This window comes from Geotrypetes seraphini, chromosome 6, assembly GCF_902459505.1.
Source record: "Geotrypetes seraphini chromosome 6, aGeoSer1.1, whole genome shotgun sequence".
NCBI classification, from domain to species: domain Eukaryota; kingdom Metazoa; phylum Chordata; class Amphibia; order Gymnophiona; family Dermophiidae; genus Geotrypetes; species Geotrypetes seraphini.
In genome coordinates, this window is record NC_047089.1 from 191776870 (window position 1) to 191797929 (window position 21060).

Sequence of the window (21060 nt, forward strand, 5' to 3'; positions counted from 1 at the left end):
TCTCCAACGGACTGCAGGGGGAGGAGCTCACACGCTTGGCTGGATCGGGGCAAAGGGCTCCCGGTAGTGGCGATATCAGAAACGTGGTTCTCGGAGTCCCACGGATGGGATATGGTCATAGCTGGTTATAACTTACTCCGCTGTGACAGAGAGGGCAAATCAGGAGGAGGGGTAGCTCTGTACATTAGAGATGACATCAAGGTTACTAAAATCACAGACATCAAGTATACGGAAGAATCCCTCTGGGTGAATCTTGCCAGGGGCAATAACAAATGCCTGTATCTTGGTGTTGTATACAGACCACCAAGACAAAAGGAGGATGCAGACGACGAACTAATGGAAGACTTTGAGACCATCACACTGCAAGGAGATACAGTGCTGGTGGGAGACTTTAATATGCCCAAAGTGGACTACAAATAACGGCAGCAAAAGGCTACTAGCCTCCAGGCAATCCTGGACCTGTTGCTCACCAACGGAGACAGTGTCACAGAGGTATCGGTAGGAGACACCTTGGCATCCTGCGACCCCCAACATGGTTTGGTTCCACCTCCAAAAAGGATCCACTAGGTCAAATACATCGACTAAGGTCCTAAATTTTAAGGGAACTAACTTTCAGGACATGGGGGACTACGTCTTTCAAGTGATGCTAAACCAAAGCACGATGGACAATGTAGAGGAACTCTGAAATCTACCCTACAAGAAACAACCAACATATACATAAAAACCGAGAGCAAACGACGCAGAAAAAACAGACCGCAGTGGTTCTCCGCGGAGATCTCGGAACTAGTAAAACAAAAACATAAAGCGTTCATTAACTACAAACAATCACAATGACCGGAAGTTAAAGAAACCTATCTGGCCAAATCCAGAAAAGTTAAAACTACAGTCAGAGAGGCCAAACTCAGGATGGAGGAAAACATAGGTAGGCAGGTGAAGAAAGGGGAGAAATCCTTTTTCAAATACATTAGCGACAGAAAGAAGAACACAAGCGGTATTGGGCGACTAAAGAAACATGACGGCAACTTTACCGATTCGGACACAGACAAAGCAGAACTACTCAATAACTACTTCTGCTCAGTCTTCACCTGCGAAGCACCAGGATCAGGTCCTCAGCCACAGACAAATGGGAGTTCGGAGGACCCCTTCAGGGACATGGTATTTACTGCGAGCGAAGTTATCAAAATTAAAAGTAAACAAAGCTATGGGCCCGGACAATCTACACCCTAGAGTACTTCGAGAATTGAGTGATATCCTAGCAGAACCGTTAGCTATGCTCTTCAATCTTTCCTTAAGCAAAGGAAAAGTTCCCCTGGACTGGAAAACTGCCAACATTATCCCGCTCCACAAAAAGGGATGCAGATCAGAGGCTGAAAATTATAGACCGGTGAGTCTCACATCAATAGTGAGTAAACTCATGGAAAAGTTGATCATTTCTGAACATAAGCATCGCCTCTGCTGAGTCAGACCATAGGTCCATCGTGCCCAGCAGTCCGCACCCGCGGCGGCCTCCCAGGTCCGTGACCTGTAAGTGATCCTTTACATAAGACATTGTATCCTATATAGTGCCCCTGTAACTATACTCCTCAATCCCCTTTTCCTTCTGGATGATGAAAGATTAAAGGATCCCCACCAGCACGGCTTTACAAAGGAAAGGTCTTGTCAATCCAATCTGATAAGCTTCTTTGACTGGGTAACAAAACAACTGGATGGGGGAGAGTCCCTGGACATTGTGTATTTGGACTTTAGCAAGGTTTTTGATAATGTCCCACACTGTAGGTTATTGAGCTAGGACTAGGAGAAACACTGACAGCATGGGTGAAAGACTGGCTTAGCAGCAGACTTCAAAGGATAATGGTAAACGGTATTCCCTCGAAAACATCGAGAGTGACCAGTGGAGTGCCACAGGGCTCAGTGTTGGGCCCGATGCTGTTTAATATCTTTGTAAGGGATCTGACTCAGGGACTTTGTGGCAAAATTACATTATTTGCCGATGACGCCAAACTTTGCAACGTTGTGGGCAGGGCAACGGAACCTGGCAGCGCAACCAGTCCCAATACTATGGAGCAGGACCTACTTCGGCTGGAACAATGGTCCAGTACTTGGCAACTAAACTTTAATGCTAAAAAATGTAAAGTAATGCATCTTGGAAGCAGTAACCCATGCAGATCATACACCTTGAACGGTGAAAACTTGACAAAAACTACTGCAGAAAGGGACTTAGGAGTACTCATCAGGGACGATATGAAAGCTGCAAATCAAGTGGAGAAAGCTTAAGCAAAAGCTAGACAAATACTGCGTTGCATCAGAAGGAGCTTTATCAGCCGAAAGTCTGAAGTCATACTGCCATTATACAGATCCATAGTAAGACCTCACCTGGAGTACTGTGACCAGTTCTGGAGCCCACTAGGATGGTCTTGGGACTTAGGGATCTCCCTTATGAGGAACGTCTGACCAGATTGCGCCTATATTCTCTCGAGCGCAGAGAAAGGGGGGACATGGTGGAAACATTTAAATAAATTACGGGCCGCCTTGAAGTGGAGGAGGAAATGCTTTTTCTTAAGGGTCACACGGCAACAAGAGGGCATCCGCTAAAACTTAAAGGGGGAAGATTTCATAGGGACACCAGGAAATACTTCTTCACCGAAAGGGTGATTGATCGATGGAGTGGTCGAGGCTAGTAACGTGCTCGACTTCAAGAGACGTTGGGACAAACAAGTGGGGTTGCTACAGAGTCATGCTTAAAAAACGAACTCATGGGAGAGGCAAATTTGCTGAGGGAGGGTTCTTGAGTGGGCAGACTTGTTAGGCCGCCGGCCCTTTTCTGCCGTCATACTCTATGTTTCTATGGTTGGAGAATCGTAAATTCAAAGCCCTGTTTCCAACGGGCCCATTTCGCCTAATACTACATCAGGGAATCAGTCCAAAAGGCAGAGTCCGGAAATACACCGGTCAGCCCACTTAACACCAACCAGATATCATTAATTCCTACAATAAATACACAAACATACAGTTATATGATAACCATGCATATCTTGCTTCCCATTCAATCACCCACATTCACACATTTACCTAAAATACCAAGAATGCTAATACATACTCATCATCTAGAAACTTCTATCAATGCTCTCATTCTGGAGTAGCTAAACTAAATGAGGCAACCAGCTTTACAGCGTACTGGATGGACGTGACAAGAACTAAAAAATCATTGCTTCTACAAACAAAATTGGGTGATGCCCAGAAACAGGGTGTCTGCCCGCTTATGCTATCATCTTACACAGCCTGTGGAATTTACTTCAAAGCGTATTTTCAAAGCTATTTTCTTATTCGCTCACTTATCAGTATAGATGCCCCTTCATGTGCTGATTCATAATGCTAATCTCAACTCCCTGAGAGGTATCTACTTTCATCTAAAGTAAGCAATAGCCCTATTAAAATAAAACACGCGGATTGCTGGATGACATTCAACAGCTGATAACTCCTCTGATTGCTGCCATTCGAATACGCTCTAAAATATATTTACTCGTGCATAAATGGTCTAAATTTTTACCTCAGTTAGCACTCCAGTATGAACAGCCTCTGCCAGTTGCCGCTGCTCGTAATGCTGTTGCTTGTAAATGTTTTAATCTTTAGCAGACCTTCGATACTTCTGAATGACATCTCCTTAGTGTGGAGACATCAGCCAATCAGTATGCACGGCGCTCACAAAAGAGACGTGCTTTTGATTTAAATTTGCCGTGGTGTCGGGTTGAATTTGAGACACCATTACAAGCAGCAACTGGCAGGAGCTGTTCATATTGGAGTCCCCATTCATGTTATTATCTTTCTACAAGACATTCTCATTCCCACTAGAACAGCGGTCTCAAACACGCGGCCCACGGGCCGCATGTGGCTCTCCAGATTTTATTTGCAGCCCGCGGTCTGGACTGGATCATTATCTTCCTTTTGGAGCAGCAGCGTGTCTGGCCGGCTCGTTCCGTTCAAAGCCGCGGGTTGGGGGCTCCTTGCGCTATCCACGGAAGAGCCGGCCAGACACGCTGCTGCTCCAGTGGCATACCAAGGGGGAGGCAGTCCACTGTTCTCCCTAGAGTGTGGCTCGTCTAGAGCAGTGGTGCCCAACCTGATTCCCTTCCCTTCTCAGGCCAGCACCGTGTTATTTGATCTCCCTGCTTCTCTTCGGGGCCGACCAACTCTCGCCTCCCGACGTCAATTCTGACGTCGAGAGGACGTTCTGGCTAGCCAATCGCTACCTGGCTGCCCGGAACGTCTTTTCCGACGTTAGAATTGGCGTTGGGCGGCGAGAGTTGGTCGGCCCCGTGGAGAAGAGAAAGAGGGAGATCTTGGCCTGTTCCCGATGGTGGCAGCGGCAGCAGCCTATTCCCCGGTGGCGGAGGCATAGGGAAGGGCAGGAAGGAAGGAAGGAAGAAAGAAAGAAAGAAGGGAGGGGACAGGGAGCCAGAAACAAAGCAAAAAATGGGACACGGAATCAAAGAAAGTCAGACATAGAGAAAGAAAGAAAAAGTTGGGGGAGGGAATGAGGTCTGGAGGAGAGGAAGCATACAGGAGGCTGAAAGAAGAGAAGAAATATTGGATGCATAGTCAGAGACTGATGAAATTACCAAACAAAGGTAGGAAAATAATTTTATTTTCAATTTAGTGATTGAAATGTGCCAGTTTTGAGAAAGAAAAGATAGTTAGTGTCTTATTAAAGAAATGACAATTTTGCATGAAACTCTTTATAGTTTATATAGTAAAACTCTTTATAGTTTATATATCTTTCCTTTTAACTGTTAAAGGAAAGTTTTATAAACTATAAAGAGTTTAACCTCATGCAAAATTGTCATTTCTTTAATAAGACATTAACTATTTTTTCTGCGGCCCTCCAAGTACCTACAAATCCAAAATGTGGCCCCGCAAAGGGTTTGAGTTTGAGACCACCGTACTAGAACAGTGGTCTCAAACTCAAACCCTTAGTGGGGCCACATTTTGGATTTGAAGGTACTTGGAGAGTCACAGAAAAAATAGTTAATGTCTTATTAAAGAAATGACAACTTTGCATGTGGTAAAACTCTTTATAGTTTATAAATCTTTCCTTTAACTGTTAAAGGAAAGATTTATAAACTATAAAGAGTTTTACAGCATGCAAAATTGTCATTAACAATTTTTCCGCGGAACCTCCAAGTACCCTATTTTTTCTGGAGCCCTCACATTTAAAGTTTAATATCTTTCCTTTCTCAAAACTGACACATTTCAATCACTATATTGAAAATAAAATCATTTTCCCTATCTTTGTTGGCTGGTGACTTTATTTTTCTGTGCTTTTAACTATGTTTCCAGGGCCTTCTTGTCCTTTGACAGCGATTGGCTGGCCCTGAACTTCCTCCCCGACGTTAGAATTGACGTCGGGTGGCGAGAATTGGTCGGCTCCGAGCTGGGGAAGATAAGCAGGGAGAGCTAAGACCTTGGCGCTGGCCTGTTCCCCGATTGCGTTGGCTTGAGGGAGGGCAGTGAGAAGGAAAGGGAAGCAGATTGGGGACTCCTGCTTTAGGCGAGCCGCAGTCACAGTCTGTACGCGATTGTTCTCTCCACAATCGGAAAACTTGTGAAGTGGAAAGGACAGATTGCGGGCCGCAAAATAGTCCCTGGGGGCCGCGTGTTTAAGACTGCTAGGTTAAATGGTCACTTTTCTCAATGGAGGAGAATAAACAGTGGAGTGTCGCGGGGTCTGTACTGGGACTGGTGCTATTTAACTTATTTAGAAATGATCTGGAAATTGAAACAAGTGAGGTGATTAAATTTGCAGATGACACTAAACTCTTCAGAGTTGTTAAAACGCTTGCGGATTGTGAAAAATTGCATGCGGGCCTTAGGAAATTGGAAGACTAGGCATTCAAATGGCAGATGAAATTTAATGTGGACAAATACAAAGTGATGCACATGGAGAAGAATAACCTGAATCACAGTTACTGGATGCTAGGGTCCACCTTGGGGGTTAGCGCCCTAGAAAAGGATCTGGGTATCATCGTAGACAATACAATGAAACCTTCCGCCCAATGTACGGCAGCGGCTAAAAAAGGTAACAGGATTCTAGGAATTATTAAAAAAGGGATGATTAACAAGGCTAAGAATGTAATAATGCCCCTGTATCGAGCCATGGTGCGACTTCATCTGGAGTACTGCATTCAATTTTGATCTCCTTAACTCAAAAAAAGATATAATGGTGCTAGAAAAAAATTAAAAGAAGAGCAACCACGAAAGAAAGGGATCACAAACAGATTGGAGAAGATTATCATGCTGCTGTACCGGGTCATGGTATGCCTTCACCTGGAATACTCCGTCTAGCACTGGTCGCTGAAGGACACAGTACTACTCAAAAGAGTCAAGAGAAAAGCGACTAAAATGTTTAAGGGGCTGGAGGAGTGAGAGATTAGAGAAACTGGGCTTCTTCTCCCTTGAAAAGAGGAGACTGAGAGGGGACATGATTGAAACATTCAAGATACTGAAGGGAATAGACTTAGTAGATAAAGACAGGTTATTCACCCTCTCCAAGGGAGAACGAGAAGGCACTCTCTAAAGTTAAAAGGGGATAGATTCCGTACAAATGTAAGGAAGTTCTTCTTCACCCAGAGAGTGGTAGAAAACTGGAACACTCTTCCGGAGGCTGTTATAGGAGAAAACACCCTCCAGGGATTCAAGACAAAGTTAGACAAGTTCCTGCTGAACCAGAACATATGCAGGTAAGGCTAGTCTCAGGGAACTGGTCTTTGACCTAAGGGCTGCCGCATGAGCGGACTGCTGGACACGATGGACCACTGGTCTGACCCAGCAACGACAATTCTTATGTTCTTATGACCAAGATGATAAAGGAGATGGAACTTCTCTTGTATAGGAAAGACTAAAACGGTTAGGGCTCTTCAGCTTGGAAAAGAGACGGCTGAGGAAAGATATGATTTAACGTCTACAAAATCCTGAGTGGAGTAGAACGGGTACAAGTGGATCAATTTTTCACTCCGTCAAAAATCACAAAGATTAGGGGACACTTGATGAAGTTACAGGGACATTCTTTTAAAACCAATAGGAGGAATTTTTTTTCCACTCAAGAGAATAATTAAGCTCTGGAACGCATTGTCAGAGGTTGTGGTAAGACTGGATAGCATAGCTGGTTTTAAGAAAGGTTTGGACAAGTTCCTGGAGGAAAGCCCATAGTCTGTTGAAGCCACTGCTTGCCCTGGATTAGTAGCATTGAATATTGCTACTCCTTGGGTTTTGGCCTGGTACTAGTGACTTGGATTGGCCACCGTGCGATTGGGCTACTGGGCTTGATGGACCATTGGTCTGACCCAGTAAGGCTATTCTTATGTTCTTATTAAAGAGGCACTATGCATTTTCAGCTTAATCAACTCCTGCATATTCAAAATTGGTAACCATTGATCACTATCCCCAGGTACTTCAGTATCCATCCCTAAGGATGGCTCTGCTAATACTTAAGCCCTCTGACTATCTGTAAACCCCAGCCCACTTTTCCATTGTTATACCATGCTTATCCTTCAGTTATGTAAAACTACCACATTATTAGGAAGAGAGTACGTATAATCACTACCTCAAATAATCTTACTCTAATAAGCAAAAATGGAGAAGCCCCCACTCATACAACCCTTACCTATAACCACCAGAACTCAATCATATAATCCATGCTTATTTTTGACTGAAAAAATTGTTTGCAACAATAAAAAAATAATCATTGGTCAGTATTCAACTGAGGTGGTCCCTCTTTATATGAAATATCAGCTGCAACATTATCCAGATAATGGCAGGTGCTGAATATTGGGAGTCTTCAGTGACCGTGGGTGCTATGCTATTTGAATAGTGGTGATACTCAGCCCACCACCCAGATAGCTAACTGGCAAAAAGATTGTCTTAATTTTATCTGGTTAGCAGACTGAATGGGCCTGATTCTTTATAGCATGTATTAAAGTTAGGAGGCAGTAGGCACGCTACCGCCATCTAACTAGCCAGTGCCAGAGCATGTTTAAAAATAAATTAGGGGCGCTGTACCAATGTGCCTACCTCGCACCTACCTACCTTGGGTGTACGAAGGCACATAGCACCGCCTAAGCACATGTAAGGCAGGTGGAGGCTTTGTTTGCACCAGAAGTTACCTGTGAACGCGTGAGGTAGGTGTCTGAAATGTAGACCTGTAAAATGTAGGTGTGATTCTACTACACACACCTAGCTGTTAATTGTAGGCATGCAGGCGTGCTATAGAGAATCAGGCACAATATGTCCACTAACCAGTTGACTCTGGAGTACCCAGATGCTTCGATAGTGTCATATTTCACTAGCATTATACAGATAATGCCACTAAAAATTGCTGATTAGCCCCATTCACAAAACTTACCTGGTACTAGGTGCTGCAACCTGAATATGTGTTTTTGAATATTGTGCTGAAAGTAAATAGCAATTGTATTAATCTTTTCCTATTTGTTGTGTTTAGTTTATTTATCCCTTGGAGACAGTTTCAGTTATATTAGCACATGAAACTGGTCATACCCTCAATATGCAACATGACTCAACCAGATGTAACTGTCCTTTTGATGTATGCATTATGCTTCCCAAGCTAAGGTAAGCAACTTTTGTATTTATCAATTATTCAATTATAGTACTGTAATTAATTGTAGGATCACTTCATGTTGAAATTGTAGAACAAGTTATTACTGTTTACATAATATCTTTGTCAAGCCCTGGTTACTAAGCAATGTTAACTGTTAACATGGTACAGTTAATACCACCTGAATAGGCATAGCTATTAGAGAATGACACAGTGATAAAATTCATCACCGTTCCCGTCCCCGCGGATAACCGCGGGAAATAAACCCATGTCATTTTCTAGTGTCTATTTCATCCTCTGTCCTTCTACACCAGCATTATTCAAAGGTCAGTGGGTTGTGGCCATTCATACTCTGATTCTCCCCTCTTTCCTTAAAGAATGACATCAAGATGGTTTCCCACGGTTATCCGCGGGGACGGGAACGGTGATGAATTTTGTCACCGTGTCATTCTCTAATAGCTATAACTGCATCAGTTATCTGAAGTACAAGTAATATGCAGTAAAAACTCTCTCCGTATTAACTGAATGGGAACAACCTAACAGTTACTGCAGAGGTTTTTTTTTTTTCCAGTTACTCTATATCAGGGATCTCAGTCCCTCCCTTGAGGGCCGCAATCCAGTTGGGATTTCAGGATTTCCTCAATGAATATGCATTGAAAGCAGTGCATGCACATAGATCTCATGCATATTTATTGGGAAAATCCTGAAAACCTGACTGGATTGTGGCCCTCAAGGAGGGACTTTGAGACCCCTGCTCTATATTAATTTTGGCAGTTATGTGGTAACTGCAAAACCTTTGTGCAGCTTATTAAATAGGGATGGTGTCGTCGAGAACATTTTGGCTACTTGGACCATGGGATGATTTTCCAAAGGCTGCTGAGAAGGGATGGTGTGCATCTATCAAAGAAGGGAAGAAGTGTCTTTGGCAGCAGACTGGCTAATCTACTAAAGAGGGCTTTAAACTAGAAGTGATAGGGCAGGGTGATCAAAGCCTCCAGGTGAGTATAAGCCCTCAGGCAAGTAAATCACTGAATACCTCTACACAGATGGAAAAAGGGGGCACTGTCTGGAAAGCAGTATATACCAATTATCCCAGGACAAGCAGGCAGCCTATTCTCACATATGGGTGACATCATCCACGGAGCCCAGATGCGGCCAGCCTCGCAAGCAGACTTGCTTGTAGAAATGTAGAAGTTTCGAGTCAGCTGCACCGCGCATGCGCAAGTGCCTTCCCGCCCAGCGCAGGGCGAGTCTCCTCAGTTCTCCACGGAGTCTTAGACACTCTGCGCGAAACTTCGTTATTTTGTACCTTCTCTCATCACGGTTTGTGTTCTTTTCGTCGCGAATCACTGTGTTACTTTATTTTATTTCAGTTTAAAAAAGAGACTATTTTTTCTTCGTTCGACTGGTGGGGCAGGCCGCTCCGCAGCCTGCGGGCTTCAACTTCACTGCGGCTATTTTCCCTCCTATGTCCCGGCCAGCAACAGGCTTCATGAAGTGTAACCAGTGTCAGCGTGCGATTTCCCTCACGGACCCACACCGTTGGTGCCTAAAGTGCCTTGGGCCTGACCATAATCCTAAATTGTGTGAGCGCTGTGCTACTGTTCAACCTCGAGCCCTTAAACGTCATCGAATTTTAGTGGAGAAACTTTTCAGGATGGACTCTTCATCTTCGGCCGAGGGTCCTCCTACTTCCACAACTCTGCCCTCGAGCCTCATCAGACCTTCCTCATCCAAGTCTCCATATTCTTTTGACGGTCATTTCTCCAGAGAGGCTTCGCCTCCGACCCAGGCCGCTTCGGGGTCATCGAGTCCCTCTTGGGGCAAGGCCTTGGCAGATCATCTGTCTTTCTCTGCTTTTCTTCGCCAGATGGCTGATGACCTAGAACTTCAATTAGATGCTGGTCCTAAGTACTCTAAGGAGAATCTCGAGGTCATGCATCTCCCTCAACCTCCTGCAGAGTCACTTAAGCTTCCTCTTCATAAGCTTTTGTCTCAGACTTTCACACGCTGCCTAGAGACCCCTTATACCATTCCTGCTGTTCCAGGCAAATTGGACTCTAGGTATAGAACTCTGCTTTGTAAAGGATTTGAGAATTTGCAGTTGTCTCACCAATCCCTTCTTGTGAAGTTCTCCTTAAAAAGATCCCATCCTTCCAGAGTCTATGCTACTATTCCTCCTGGAAGAGAGAGGAAAACTATGGACAAGTCTGGATGTCGTCTTTATCAAAATGCTATGATGTCCTCCAAAGTCCTTAATTATAATTTTAACTTCGTTATTTATCTCAAGTTCCTCATTGATCTCCTTCCCAAATTTCTCAATTACCTGGATACATAGAAGCACTTCGAATTCCAAGAAGTTATTGCTACTCTGTCACAACTCAGATTGCATCTTCTTCAGTCCTTTTAAGATGCCTTTGAATTGTCAGCCAGGGCCATTGCTTTCTCTGGCTTCACATCATTGGCATGGATCCTAATTTTCAGGACCGCCTAGCTAACATCCCTTGTGCAGGCAATGACCTTTGATGAATCCATAGAGGCAGCCACTAAGAAATTGTCTGAACATGAAAAATCTTTTGCTTCCATAAGAACATAAGAAGTTGCCTCCGCTGAGGCAGACCAGAGGTCCATCTCGCCCAGTGGTCCGCTCCCGCGGCGGCCCATCAGGCCCATTGCCTGAGCAATGGTCCCAGACTATCCCTATAACCTACCGCTACTCCTATCTGTACCCCTCAATTCCTTTATCCTCTAGGAACCTATCCAAACCTTCTTTGAAGCCTTGTAACGTGCTCCAGCCTATCACAGCCTCCGGAAGCGCGTTCCATGTGTCCACCACCCTCTGGGTGAAAAAGAACTTTCTGGCATTTGTTTTAAACCTGTCCCCTTTTAATTTCTCCGAGTGCCCCCTTGTACTTGTGGTTCCTCATAATCTGAAAAATCTGTCCCTGTCTACTTTTTCTATACCCTTCAGGATCTTGAAGGTTTCTATCATGTCTCCTCTAAGTCTCCGCTTTTCCAGGAAGAACAGCCCCAGCTTTTTCAGTCTGTCAGTATATGAGAAGTTTTCCATACCCCTTATCAGTTTAGTTGCTCTTCTCTGGACTCCCTCAAGTACCGCCATGTCCTTCTTGAGGTACGGCGACCAGTACTGGACACAGTACTCCAGATGCGGTCGCACCATTGCACGATACAGTGGCAGGATGACCTCCTTTGTCCTGGTCGTGATACCCTTCTTAATGATACCCAACATTTTGTTTGCTTTTCTTGAGGCTGTGGCGCACTGTGCCAACGCCTTCAAAGATGTGTCTACCATCACTCCCAGGTCTCTTTCAAGGTTACTTACCCCTAGCAGTGATCCTCCTATTTTGTAGCTGAACATCGGGTTCTTTTTCCCTACATGCATGACCTTGCATTTCCCTACGTTAAAGTTCATTTGCCATTTTTTGGCCCATTCTTCTAGCGTCGTTAGGTCCCTTTGCAGATCTTCGCAGTCTTCCATGGTTTCAACCCTGCGGTAGAGTTTGGTGTCATCCGCAAATTTAATAACTTCGCAATTTGTTCCCGCCTCCAGGTCATTAATAAATATATTGAACAGGAGCGGTCCCAGCACAGACCCCTGCGGAACTCCATTTGTGACCCAATGCCAGTCTGAGTAATGGCCCTTTACTCCAACCCTCTGTTTCCTGTCTGCCAGCCAGTTTTTGATCCATTAGTGGACCTCCCCTTGCACCCCGTGTTTCCACAGCTTTTTAAGCAGTCTTTCGTGCAGTACCTTGTCGAAGGCTTTTTGAAAGTCAAGGTAAATGATGTCAATGGATTCCCCTTTATCCACATGTCTGTTTACCCCCTCAAAGAAATACAATAAGTTTGTGAGGCATGACCTACCCTTGCAGAAGCCGTGCTGGCTCGACTTTAGATGTCCATTGTTTTCTATGTGTTCACAGATACTGTCCTTAATCAGTGCTTCCATCATCTTTCCCGGGACCGAGGTCAAGCTCACCGGCCTGTAGTTTCCCGGTCCCCTTCTTGAAGATGGGCGTGACATTTTCAATTTTCCAATCCTCCGGGATCTCTCCAGTTTTTAAGGATAGGTTACATATTTGGCGAAGTGGCTCTGCTATTTCGTTCCTTAGTTCCTTGAGTATCCTTGGGTGAATGCCGTCCGGACCTGGCGATTTGTCGCTCTTTAGTCTGTCTATCTGCCTGAGGACATCCTCTTGGCTTACCTCTAGTTGGACCAGCTTTTCATCCTGATCCCCATTTACGATGTCCTCCGGTTCCGGAATATTGGATGTGTCCTCCCTCGTGAAGACCGCCGTGAAGAACTTATTTAACCTGTCTGCTATCTCTTTTTCCTCTTTTACCACTCCTTTTTTGTCTCCATCATCCAATGGCCCCACTTCTTCCCTTGCCGGTTGCTTCCCCTCCACATATCTGAAGAACGATTTGAAGTTTGTTGCTTCCCCCGCCAGTCTCTCCTCATATTCTCTTTTAGCTTTCCTAACCACACGGTGACACTCCCTTTGGTGTTCTTTGTGCTCCTTTTGGTTGTCCTTTGTTTGGTCCTTTTTCCATTTTTTGAATGATGCTTTCTTGTCACTTATCGCCTTTTTCACTGCAGTTGTTATCCACGATGGGTTTTTTGTTCGGTTTTTTTTTGCACCCCTTCCTGAATCTGGGGATGTACAGGTTCTGTGCCTCTTGCACCGTGCCCTTGAGTAGGGACCAGGTTCTTTCTACAGACTCCATCTTCCTTGCGCTACCGTTGAGTTTCTTTCCCACCATTTTCCTCATGCCATCATAATTCCCTTTTTTGAAGTTGAGTGCTGTTGCTGTGGTTCTTTTCACCTTTGATGATCCAATTTCCAGCTTGCACTGGATCATGTTGTGATCGCTGTTTCCTAGGGGTTCTAGCACCGCCACCTCCTTTGCAGGTCCCCTTAGCCCGTTGAGGATTAGGTCAAGAGTGGCATCCCCCCGTGTTGGTTCCGTGACCAGCTGCTCCATGAAACAGTCCCTCGTGGTTTCCAGGAACTTGGTCTCCCTTATGCAGTTTGAGTGTCCAATACTCCAGTCTATCCCAGGGTAGTTGAAGTCTCCCATCACCATCACGCCTCCGCTTTTGCATATCTGCCTCAGCTCAGCCTCCAGGTCCTGGTCGAGTGCTTCTGGTTGTCCAGGTGGGCGATAGTACAGGCCCAATTTTATGTCTGCTCCAGTTCCTCCAGGTAACTTAATCCATAGTGATTCCAAGTCGTCCGCCCTTACTGTTGTTTCCATCCTGGTTGAAGGTATGGAGTCCTTTATATAAAGCGCTATTCCTCCACCCTTCTTGTGTGTCCTGTCCCTCCTGTAGAGTTTGTACCCTGGTATGGCCACATCCCATTTGTTGTCATCAGTCCACCACGTTTCTGTGACTCCTATTTTGTCCAGGTCCTTTGTACTGGCTATGACTTCTAGTTCTCCCATTTTGGCTCTTAGGCTCCTAGCATTAGTGTATAGGCAATTTAAGTCCTGGTTGTTTGCCTTTTCCGCTGGTTCTCCTCGTGGTTTGGCGCCCCTGCCAACCTCCTCATGGGTTGCCAGCCCCCGAGCATTGTTGTGTTCATCCCCATCCTGCGGTGTGTCTGTGTTGTCCTCAGCCTGCTTCCCCATGTTTGGATGACCCTCTGGCTCCTGTTGTTCTCTCTTAATCCTGCTTGCTAGGTTCGTTTGTGCATTGGCTCCCTGCATTGCGTCCTTGTGTCCTTTTCCCAAAAGTTCCCTCTCAGTCCCGAGCCCTCTTTTACAAATTTCTGGTTCAGTATCCTTGTTCGATACTTTGGTCTGATGTGTCGAGGTCAGGTCGACTGTCGGCTTTCCCCTTCTCCTCAGTTTAAAGCCAAGTCTATGCCGCTCTGGACGTTGCGTGCCAGCAACCTCGTCCCAGCCGTGCTCAGGTGCAGTCCGTCCCTCCTGTAGAGCTTGTTCTTCCCCCCAAAAGTTGTCCAGTTCCGTACAAAGTGGAAACCCTCCTCTTCGCACCATCTCCTCAGCCAACCGTTTACTGCTTGCAGCTCGGTCTGTCTCTTAGCATCTGCCCTTGGTACTGGCAGGATCTCTGAGAAGGCTATCCTCCTTGTCCTCAGCTTCAGTTTCCTCCCCAGGATCCTGAACTGCTCAGTTAGTGTAGTCCTGTTGTAGCTCCTCCTGCTGATGTCGTTGGTTCCAACGTGGATTATCACCGCTGTCTCCTCTGTCTCAGCTCCGTCCAGGATTCTCTCTATTCTGTCAATGACATCCTTCGTTCTCGCCCCTGGGAGACATGTCACTAGTCGGTCCTCTCTCCCTCCTGCTATGTGACTGTCCACTTCTCTCAGGATTGAGTCTCCCACTACAATTGCAGACTTCCCCTTCCTTAGTTGTCTCTCTGGTCTCAGGTCCGTGTCGCGATCCGCTAGTTTTTCCTCTGGGTTCTGTTGGGTCACTATCTCCTCTGTCTGTCCAGCTCCTCCGCAAGGTCCTACTCCCATGGCGTCTGGTGGATTCTGTTGTCCAATTGTTGGTTCCTCTCCGATGTGCTGTTTGAACTGTGCCGCCACCATCCTGCAGGCCTCCTCGATGAATTTCTCGAGCTCTCTTACTTGCTCCGTGACGTGACTCTCTCCGGTGATATCCTCCGTTGTCCAGCATGGTTCCTCTAAGGTGCACAGTCCTTCCAGCTCCTGGACCCTGGCCTGTAGTCTCCCGACCTCCTTCCTCAGGCTATCCAGTTCCTGGCATCGACCGCATATGTACGCCTGCCTCCCGGAGGGGAGGTATTCATAAATATAACACTCGATGCAGTACACTGGGTAGCTCCGCTGGGTTCCTGCTGCCTCCATTTCTTTTTCCCTGCTCCTATGGTTCCTCGGTGTGTATGAGTGGTGTCCGGCATGCAGCTAGCTGAAAGGATAGAGAGAGAAGAGAGTAATGAGAGAGTAGAAAAGTCCTTTTTTTTGTTGTTGTTTTTTAGAGGTTAGATTTTTGCTGCTGCTGCTGCTGTCTGGGCTCCCTTCTTCTTAAAGGGGGAGCCCGGGCCCGATGCAACCTCTGACGCGGGTGGGGGTGGGCAGAGCTAACTCTCGCCGCGACCCCGGTCTAACAGCCTGCTCTGGCTGCTTCCTCCTGCCTTCCCCTCTGCCTCTCCGCTTCTGTGAGGAAAGAACAAAACAAAAATGCTGCCGAGGTTTGCCTCGTGCCCTGGCTCTCTTCTTCTTAAAGGGGGAGCCCGGGCCCGATGCAACCTCTGACGCGGGTGGGGGTGGGCGGAGCTAACTCTCGCCGCAACCCTGGTCTAACAGCCTGCTCTGGCTGCTTCCTCCTGCCTTCCCCTCTGCCTCTCCGCTCCTGTAAGGAAAGAACAAAACAAAAACGCTGCCTAAGCCAGCTCCTGTGAAACCTTCACGCCCTCCTCCAATTTTCCAATTGCATTATACTCTGAGGGCGGCTCCTTACAATTGAACGCCTCCCAAGAAACAACAGCAACAGAAGCAACAGAAACCTCAGCCTTCTACCGCTCCTAAGGCTGCGCAGCCTTTTTGACTGTTTAAAACAGAGCATAACCTCCAACGTTCTGTTTCTGTCCTCTCTTCCCCTCATAGCAGAACAGGGGTTTTTACTCCTGTTACTTCCTAGTTCCGAAGAAGACGAGTGATCTGTGACCCATTCTGGATCTCAGGGCTCTCAACAAATTTTTTGTCAAAGAAAAATTTTGCATGTTATCTCTGGCGTCCCCTATACTCCCTTCTAGATCAGAACGATTGGTTATGTTCTCTAGATCTCAAGGAGGCGTATACCCAAATTCCCATTCATCCTACCTCCCGTTAATATCTCAGATTTCAGGTGGGGAATCTGCATTACCAATACAGAGTGCTACCCTTTGGCCTGGTTTCATCTCCCAGAGTGTTGTTCACCAAGTGCCTGGTGGTGGTGGTAGCAGCAGCTCTAAGGAACCATGAAGGTGTTCCCCTACCTAGACGGCTAGCTCATCAAGGATTCAACATCTTAGGGGTTTATTGTAGCGACCCAACGGACTACGTGGTTCCTACAAAAGCTTGGGATTCAAAATCAACTTTCCCAAATCCCAACTTCAGCCCTCTCAGAATTTAGTTCATCGGAGCTGTTCTGGACACTATCCAACTAAGAGCATTCCTTCCACAACAATGTCTGGAGGCTCTTCTTCAACTCATGCAGTGTCTTCCTGCTCTTCAATCTCAGCAAGACACATGATGGTACTCCTAGGTCACATGGCTCCCACAGTACACGTGACTCCTTTTGCCAGACTTCACCTTAGAATTCCTCAGTGGACCCTGGCATCTCAGTGAATGCAGGCTTGCGACCCATTACAGTCACTCGCGACACATTACAGTTGCTCCTTTGATGAGAGAGTCTCTCCGCTGGTGGTTGCTCTCTTCCAATCTCTCCAAAGGCTTGCTATTTCAAACGCCCCCTCATCAGAAGGTCCTCACAACAGATTCCTCGACCTACGCCTTGGGGGCTCGATAGTCTCCGTACTCAAGGCCACTGGACCAGTACAGATCGTGAGTGTCACATCAATCTATTGGAACTCAGAGCGATCTTCAGTGCTTTTCAACATCTTCACAACCAGGTAGTCCTCATTCGGACGGACAACCAAGTCACCATGTACTATGTCAACAAACAGGGGGGGACGGGATCTCCCTCCCTTTGTCAAGAAGGTCTGAAGGTTTGGGACTGGGCAATCCTCCACAACACCTTCCTCAAAGCTGTCTACATCCAATGGGCGAAAAACTGTTTGGCGGACAAATTGAGTCGTCTTCTGCAACCTCACGAATGGACACTCAGTTCCTCGCCTCTTCATCACATTTTTTCGCAGTGGGGAATGCCTCAGATAGATCTCTTTGCAGCTCCCCACAACCACAAACTGCCTCAGTTCTGCTCCAGTTCTCCTCATCGCCTCGAGGCAGATGCTTTTCTACTGGAATGGACAAATCTTTTTCTGTACACATTCTCTCCATTCCCTCTCATTCTCAAGACTCTTGTCAAGTTGAACGCTCATGCCACCATGATTCTGATAGCTCCTCAGTGGCTGAGACAACCTTGGTACTCCCTTCTACTTCAACTCAACAGCAGGCAGCCATACCGTTTACCAGTTTTCCATCTCTACTTACACAGAGTCAAGGATCTCTACTTCACCCCAACCTGCAGTCTCTACACCTGACAGCTTGATACCTCTCAACATAACTCCTCTTCAGTTTTCTCAACCTGTAAGAGACATTTTAGAGGCTTCTAGAAAGACTGCCACTAGACAATGCTACTACCAAAAATGGTCTAGATATTCTACGTGGTGCATCTCTCATGATAAGGAGCCTCAAGATTCCTCCTTATCTTGTGTTCTAGATTATCTTTTACACTTATCCACCTCTGGCCTCAAGTCTACATCGATCCGAGTCCATCTCAGTGCAATTGCTGCTTTCCATCAGCCTATTGAAGGGAAACCCCTCTCTGCTCATCCTGTGGTTTCCATATTTATGAAAGGACTTTTCAATGTCAAACCTCCTCTCAAACCGCCTCCAGTGGTTTGGGATCTCAATGTTGTTCTTGCTTAATTGATTAAGCCTCCATTTGAACCAATGTCTACAGCTCATTTTAAGTATCTTACTTGGAAAGTGTTTTCTCATTGCCCTCACATCTGCTCGAAGAGTCAGTGAGCTGCAAGCATTAGTTGCTGATCCACCTTTCACAGTTTTCCATCATGACAAGGTGGTCTTCCATACTCATCCTAAATTCTTACTTAAAGTGGTTTCAGAATTTCACCTCAACCAATCTATTGTACTTCCTGTGTTTTTCTCATCCTGGAGAATCAGCTCTTCAAACTCTGGACTGTTTGCGTGCTTTGGCCTTCTACTTGGAACGCACCAAACCACACAGAACTGCTCATCAACTTTTTGTCTTCGATCCAAATAAGTTGGGACATCCAATCTCTAAGCATACCATCTCCAACTAGATGGCTGCTTGTATTTCTTTCTGCTATGCCCAGGCTGGATTACAACTACAGAGTCGAGTCACAGCCCACAAAGTCAGAGCAATGGCAGCTTCAGTGGCTTTCTTCAGATCCACACCTATTGAGGAAATTTGCAAAGCTGCTACCTGGTCCTCGGTTCATACTTTCACTTCTCACTATTGTCTGGATGTTTTCTCCAGATGGGATGGCCACTTTGGCCAGATAGTATTACAAAATTTATTCTCCTAAGTTGCCAACGCTCCCACCATCCCATTCTGGTTAGCTTGGAGGTCACCCATAAGTGAGAATAGGCTGCCTGCTTGTCCTGGGATAAAACACAGTTACTTACTGTAACAGTTGTTATCCAGGGACAGCAGGCAGATATTCTCACAACCCACCCACCTCCCCTGGCTGGCTTCTCTGCTAGCTATCTGAACTGAGTAGACTCGCCCTGCGCTGGGTGGGAAGGCACTCACGCATACACAGTGCGGCTGATTCGAATCTTCTACGTTTCTACAAGCAAGTCTGGTTGCAAGGCTGTCCACATCTGGGCTCCGTGGATGACGTCGCCCATATGTGAGAATAGCTGCCTGCTGTCCCTGGATAACAACTGTTACAGTATATTTTGTTATAGTAAGTAACTGTGCTTTCTCGAAGTATGGGAAACAAGATTCTGGATCTAGAAGCTGTGATGGAAGAAGATGAGTTGAATAAGCTACACAATTGCAGGATCTGCAGGGCAAGGATCAACTTGAAAGAGGGAATGGTGGATTTATTTACATTGGTGTGATAAACGGCCTTCCATCACAGACAGAAGAAGTGGACAGAGATTTAATAGTAAACATTCAGAATATATCTAAAAAAGGGGAAATTTTACAAATTTGTGATTTTAACATGTCAGATGTTGATAGGGGTATCCCTATTGCACGGTCTTCTAGAAGTAGGGCATTCCTGGATTCTCTACAAGGAGATCTGTTTCAGCAGTTGGTAATGGAACCCACATGGGAAGAGGTCATACTTGAAAAGGATTAGGTCCCAATTCCTGCCCCATACTTTCTCTCTGTCATTTGCAAGACAGATGCATCTGGGGACATATCTTAGAGGCAAGAAATTAGCTCCAAAACATGTCCAATTTATTGTCAGCTTTACCACTCTTTTATATCATTTTACATGAATCAGTGTTGTCAGCATGTGATGTAAATACAAACCATATATGGACACAGGTCACATGAAACTTTAAAAGAAATAACAAGCATTTTACTATCTAAAGACTGAAGTCCAAAGGGTGCCTTGGTCAGCAGAGCCTTAGTCTTATCTAAAGCTGCTTGCAAATACAGCTTATGAAAACAATTGAATTCACTTCACAACAAGATAACACACATTTTCTCAAACATAAAATGGCCTTGCAGTATTTCAGAGAAGGAAAAAAAAACAGGGTCTGGTTTTCTTACAGCTTCAAACATAGCCTAAGGAAAACTACAAGACGTGTCCCTTCAATCCCCTCTTACGTCATGAAAATGATGTCATAAATGCACAGCATGAGCTTGGAGGGAGAGATACTCTAGATATGTCTCTTGAGGAAGGGTTTTAGGAGCTGTAATATGAATAACACAGTGCATGAGCAGTCGAAAAATTACATAAGAGACAAGAATGCAGATAATAATAGAGATTATAACAATAAAAAGGTCTTTTACCCAACCCTGCATTCAACTAAAGTACTGATCCCAAGAATTAGATAAACCAGAGTTCCGTTTGAGCTCAGCAGAGAGGTCTTCTAATTTCTGTGCAACACGATAAAGTACTGGGAAGAATTTTACAGACACCCCTCTTTCTCAGCTAGAATCATATCCAGGGCCATACGATTTTGAAAACCATCTGAGAAGTGAAGCCTAATTGATCAGCAATACCTTGCAAGGCGTCCCTAGAGTAGTTCACAAAGCGTTGCTGATTATAATAAATTAAATTAATCCAATCAACATTCTTATTAATAGTAACAAAGGGAATAAGGAACTCAAACCCAGACTTAACCTGAGCTCGGGCCTTAAATTCATCTGGGACCCCTCTTGGGACCCCTATAGCATCTATGTATACATGCGGATCAAAACTACCAAGGAGATCAGATTTATATCGAAACAGAAAAGAGGAAAAAACCAGGTGAATAGGAAGGATGCCTTTCAGAAAGAATATGCAGGAGCATGGTAACCTTAGCTAAAGTGCACTGGCCTATCCACTGGCTGGGTAGCTTAACAGGGAGCCAAAAGTCTCCATAGAGCCAGTAAATATCACCTAGGGTAAAAATCTGATGCTGCAACAATGGGGCATACCTATGAGCCAAGACAGAACAATAACCTGGGGGTAAATTACCTACAAAACTACCCTGTGTCAGATTAGAAACATGACATGTATAATTACCCTTATAGATGGTAACGGCAATATCAAGCTTTTTCTGTCC

At 45.5% G+C, this 21060-nt stretch overlaps 1 protein-coding gene across 1 annotated transcript in view; it reads left to right on the top strand.

Moving 5' to 3' along the window:
- The window catches only part of LOC117362933 (disintegrin and metalloproteinase domain-containing protein 9-like), a 570152-nt gene that overhangs the window by 393926 nt on the left and 155166 nt on the right, over window positions 1-21060 (top strand). Inside the window, exon 9 of the mRNA XM_033950023.1 lies at window positions 8492-8619. Coding sequence (XP_033805914.1) covers window positions 8492-8619 — 128 coding nt within the window. The remainder of the gene's footprint in view (window positions 1-8491; window positions 8620-21060) is intronic.